This window comes from Solanum lycopersicum, chromosome 12, assembly GCF_036512215.1.
Source record: "Solanum lycopersicum chromosome 12, SLM_r2.1".
Classification (NCBI taxonomy): Eukaryota; Viridiplantae; Streptophyta; class Magnoliopsida; order Solanales; family Solanaceae; genus Solanum; species Solanum lycopersicum.
In genome coordinates this window covers 62,032,518-62,038,018 of record NC_090811.1, presented here as the reverse complement: position 1 = coordinate 62,038,018, position 5,501 = coordinate 62,032,518, and the positions used below count along the sequence as shown (strand labels likewise).

At 28.8% G+C, this 5,501-nt stretch overlaps 1 protein-coding gene across 1 annotated transcript; it reads right to left on the bottom strand.

Moving 5' to 3' along the window:
* Positions 1-475: 475 nt before the first annotated feature.
* LOC138340492 (F-box protein At5g49610-like) lies at positions 476-1,633 on the bottom strand. Its single transcript, XM_069292218.1, has one exon. It carries the CDS (start codon positions 1,631-1,633, stop codon positions 476-478), a length of 1,158 nt encoding a protein of 385 aa, XP_069148319.1.
* Positions 1,634-5,501: the final 3,868 nt, after the last annotated feature.

The following is a 5,501-nucleotide window of genomic DNA, read 5'->3' as shown; positions in this document are numbered from 1 at the left end:
CTTTTATTATAGTGATTGCATAATCTAACTTCATTTGGGTTGGAGAATTACGTTCTAATTTTCTAATTCTCAGAGATTTTCAGGGAACATTAGAGATGTTTTTGGAGTTTTTCAGGCATAAACAAAATCTATGTACGAGAAAAGAAAATATATGGAGAATTCAAAAGTCTATAAATCTTAAAAAGACATCAATACATCCCCAAGCAGAAGCAAAATGTATTGAATTACTTGTCCACAAGCACAACAACTTAACCAGAAATCTATTAAAACTAAAAGCACCAAGCCAGAAATTTAAAATATTCCAAAGATAACAGCAGCACCAATCAATGGATTCGATCATCAACAAAGAACGTCTCTTTCAAACACTGAAACACAGAAAAATAAAATATAATTCAATTATATTGAAAGAGAAAGAGGCATTTAAATGGGAAAACTATTTGTTTTGTACAACAAATATGTAATACCTGTCGATAGCCTACTGGAGACGCGGCCATTGAGGCCACTCATAGGAAAACAATTTGTAGTGTATTGTCTTCCGCCAAGCTTCTCCAAAATCATAAACAAATTCAGCAGTATTTGTTTCCAAATCATATGAAATAACCATGCTTCTTATTTGCAAATACAACATGTGTGAAAGAACTGGATGAAAAATCATGTTCCGAAGCTCCCTATCAAGAGAACTACCTCCTCCGAGTCCAAAATCTTGTTCACATTTCTCAACTACAGATGCAACATTGACAGCGTACTTCCTAACCCATACTGCATCTCGACTTGGAAAATTGTTGAGTTGCCAACAAGTGATGGTTGTCCAACCAGTCGATGCTAAACAGATTTTCCCGCCTGATAATCCAAGGCAACAATAACCAGGATAGATCACCGTCCTCCGTTCAGGCAATTCCAAAGCCCGAAAATCCTCGTTTACACTATCATAAATAGTCATCCATTGTCCATAATTATCTAGCCAAAAGAATACTCCATCTAATACACCGACCGAGGATGACGAAATCTCATCCCTAGAAGGGTACAATGGAAAAGGTACATCCTCAATTAACGAATTAGCAGTCCACTCCTTAGTCTCTGAAGAGTAACTTTCAATTGTTAAACTGTACTGGAACCGGAACTTAATCCTACTTACTGGAGAAGTTACTTCATAACGAACTATAGTAAATGAGACAGACTCATCGGTCTCCTTTACTATAAATCCAACATATGGATCCTTCATAGAGATTTGAGTTCTTGGGAAATCAAAACGCTGCCTTGTCGCAGGATTATAGACATAATAAACCCTTTGTCTACTTCTAAGCTTATTGCAGAGGAGAAAACCATTAGAAGAGGCAACAATGTAAACTCTTTCACCGATAAAATCGACAGACTCATCCAAACTATTACCAATTAACAGTGGTGATTCCTTCGATGAGAAAAAGAAACGGCTTTGCAAACGTTTCTCTACACAAAAGAAGCCAAATAGGTAGGGTTTGGGCCATTGGAGACGAGAACGGTAAATTTCAGCAACGTACTTTCGCCAGTTCTTTGATACGCTTGAACACCTTGCTAGCGATTTGAAAGGCAGACCATTCAGTATTTTGATTATGATTTCCTCAGAAAAAAACTTTTTGCGTTGTCTACTACTCATTCTAATACTACTTACAAAGATCTGGGAATAGATGATTTTGAAGAGTTTTGTGTAAAAGGTGGAAATGAAACACCTTTTTATAGCAAAATCATCAATACAAAGTATTAAATAACACTACTGTTACAACTATCTGTAATTTTATTTTATCTAAATAACATAAATATAAAGTAACTGATGATTAGTTTGATTTGACAATTTTCCTATAATTTAAATCTATAACACTTTCTGCATTTAATGAAGTACGACTATAAATGAGATATAATTAATAAAATCAGTTAGTCATAAGTTAATAATTTGGTCTAAAGATGTTCTTATTGTCAACAATTTAATCTAATAATGCCATTTTCATAATAAATGTACCATTTCTTTTCTTTTTGACCATATTTTATTTGAATAACTTCATAATATGACATCTATATATATTCAAGAAAAATAGCTATGTTTTATTTTTTTCATGTTATATGGATATAATTAGACTATATATAGTAAAGTTAATTTTATACAATATATATATATATATATATATATATATATATATATATATATATATATATATATATAATGTAATAAATAAATATTAAATAGAAAAGTAATTATAATTGAATGTTTAATAAATTATGGAAGGCACATTTGTGATTTTTTTTTCATGTTTACCATCATCAAAAAAAAAATCATCAATATTCATACATTACATATTTTCTGTTTTCCCCCCTCAAATTCATTCAAATTCAAGATACTTTACATCATTGAAATAACAATTTTTGTATTTTTGTATCCATCAGGTATCTTTTAATTGCATATTTATCTCGTACTTATACAGTTTGATACCCAAAAGTTGTATCTTTTCGCTCGTTTGTCTAGTTGTATTATACAGTTTGATACCCACAAATTGTATCTTTTTTTGCACGTTTGTATAATGTATCCATATTTATATACATAGATACTTGTATTGTTATATAAGCAGAAGTTAAAATGTTGATTACGAATACAATTATATCTACATATATATAAGTACTAAATCGAAGGTAAAAAGTTGATTAGGAAATACAAGTATAGTTGTATCCAACATATTCTTTTTTGTGTTTAACAACAATGTAATAATTGTATTCTATGTTGGTGTATTCATTTGTTGTTTAACAGCTAGTGTATCTATTGTCATGTATTTCACCTATTCAAAATTGAAATACTTAACCTTCATTCACAAATTCAACAGTTTACTTACAACAATTACTTGAATTAATGGGAAAAAAATTATTAATACCTTTACGATGCCAGAATAAGAAATATGGAGACAATAAGAAAATTGAGTATGATATATCACAATTTTTATTGACCTGATAAAGAATATGATCTGATATGTCTTTAAATAAGTATGTTTTTAGTTATTAAGTTAATTATGGGAAGTTGCTCATTGTATGATTTAATGTAAGGATAGTGAGTTATTTTTAGAGTCAATTCCTTATTTAGTTTGTTGTACTTAAAAATGTATTAATGTATAAATAAAAAAATAAAAAAAATACAAAGATACAACAAAAACATGATATAAATTGTAGTCATTTATTGCAAATAACATAATTATAGCTATTGGTATTCATTAACCCTATAAATGTAGTTATTTATGTAAGTTGCTCTTTTTTATTTCTAATAAAACTATTACTTCTATAGGATTTTATTCTTGTTTATTTTCCTTTAAAATTACTTTAATTAATACATTAGTAGAAAATAACATTTGTTCTTTTTAATCTCTTTTATCAATTAAAATAGAATAACAACATTTACATTTTAGCTAATAATATAGATCAATAACTGCATTGCAAATTTCATTTTGGATAACCACAAAAAACAATTCTAATAAAATAGAGAATATTTGTATTTCTTAATATTTTTTGAATCGATATAGGATATACATGTTCCACTAAAAATGGCTATTAGGAAAAGAATGTATTTCAAAAATAAAGGGAAAATAATTTGATATACCCCTCAACTTTGGTAATGACCTGGTCGGTCATTTTTTTTAATATTTCTTGAATTTACCATTTTTTCCTCCCGTTATCGACCCCGCGTATTTTGTGTTTGGGTTTTGAAAATTGGTTTCAAACTTTGAGTTTTAAGTTGAGAATTTGGTAAAATTTGAGTTTAAAAGGCTAATGTTGTCTTAAAGAAAAAAGGTTTTCGTTGTCCTTGGAGTTTCAAGTCTCAGAGTGGAATTTTGTCGATTCCATCAATTCTATAATGTAGAGTATGGTCTATCAGATTTGTTATCCATGAAGTCTTTGAGTTGAGTAGTTCATGACCATAATTCCGCATGAACCCTTAAGTTGAGCAGTCTTGAGATGAGAAGTATCTTTGAGTCATCGTGTTAAGTAGTCCATGCCCATAATTCCGCATGACCCTCTGAATCGAGCATTTTTGAAACGAGTATTTCCATTAAAGTTCTTGAGTTTTGAGATTTTGTGTCTCGAGTATTGAGTTCTAGTTATGGTTATTGAAAACATTAATGTGAGTCGTTCACATCCATAATTCGGCATGAACTTTATTATGAGAAGTCCTTTACAATATTTTACTAAAATTATTTTAAGACTTGAGTACTTGAGTTGAGAAAGAGTAGCGTCAAGTTCAATTTCATGATATATGGAATCTAAGTATTCCTGAGAATATACGTTTTTACATTTAAAAGAGCAGGAAACTGAGATTTCCAATAGAGTTTTGAGTAACATCTCTTTAAAGAGAAAGACTTTTGAGTAATAATCTCAAAATATTTTTTTGAAAATGTAAACTGAGTATATTTTTGTGAGTAGTATTGAGTACATATAAGGAGATGAGTTTAGATAACTCAAGTCTCCATAAACCATGTAGCCAACGTAGGTAGAAAGGGTCATACTAATGATTTCTTAGTGCTTTTTAGCATAGACTAGTAGATCCACATAGTTGCGAGTTTTTATAGTCCGGCAAGTTATACGACAGTTCTGTTAGCGTGGGCGGAAGGTTGAGTGGTGGATCTAGAATTTTTATTGAGTGGGTTCGAAGTATAAAAAAAACAAACACGTAAAAGTTACAAGATGAAAAACCAAGTGGCATGGGAGGAAAATTTTAATATTAATCTGATGAATTTAACTTATATTGTCATGTTGTGTTTAAGTTTTTCCTATTTTTACCCTGATCCATGGAGCATTTAGATTTTCTAATGTCTTTCCTTTAATTTTGCAGTATTCTAATTTTTAGATTTTTTTTTTCAAAATTTTGAATTAGTGCGCATATGATCATACGCATGTTACTTTAAAATAATCAAGATTCATTAGAAATGTTTAAAGACCAAGTTACTAATATCATAGTGCATATTCTAAGATAAATAAATGACATCGTTGATTTTTTAGTTTATTTAATTCAATTTATTAGGTTATTCATTTATTAAAAAAATAAATTTAGTTTAGTTTTAATCTCTTAATAAGTGACTTGATAATAGTAAAAAAGAGATACAATGGAATTAAGAAAAAAATCAATTAAATAAATTTTATTAAAAGAATATTCACAACTTTTCATGTTTTCCATTCAATTGATCTTAATTTACTTTATTTCATTTTCTCAGACTGTTTCTTTAAGTTAGTAAATGAGAAGAGAGTTACGTAGAAACAAAATAAGCAATATAAATAAGAAGAATTAACGATAAAAATATGAAAAATGTGGCTAGTAAATTTAAATAAAGAAAAATGAGAAAAATATATAACATAAAAAGAAAAAATAGAAGTAAAAGAAAAAAATATAGTTTTAAATTGAATCCACAAATAACGAGGCCTTTTATTGGGTATTTTAAGCAGAAAGCTCAGCCCATCTCAGCCTTTTAAAATAAAAAAATATTGAATCTTCTTGC

What these genes read in the sequence shown, in the direction of transcription:
- LOC138340492 (XM_069292218.1), bottom strand. Translation starts at nt 1,633, where the DNA reads ATGAGTAGTAGACAACGCAAAAAGTTTTTTTCTGAGGAAATCATAATC.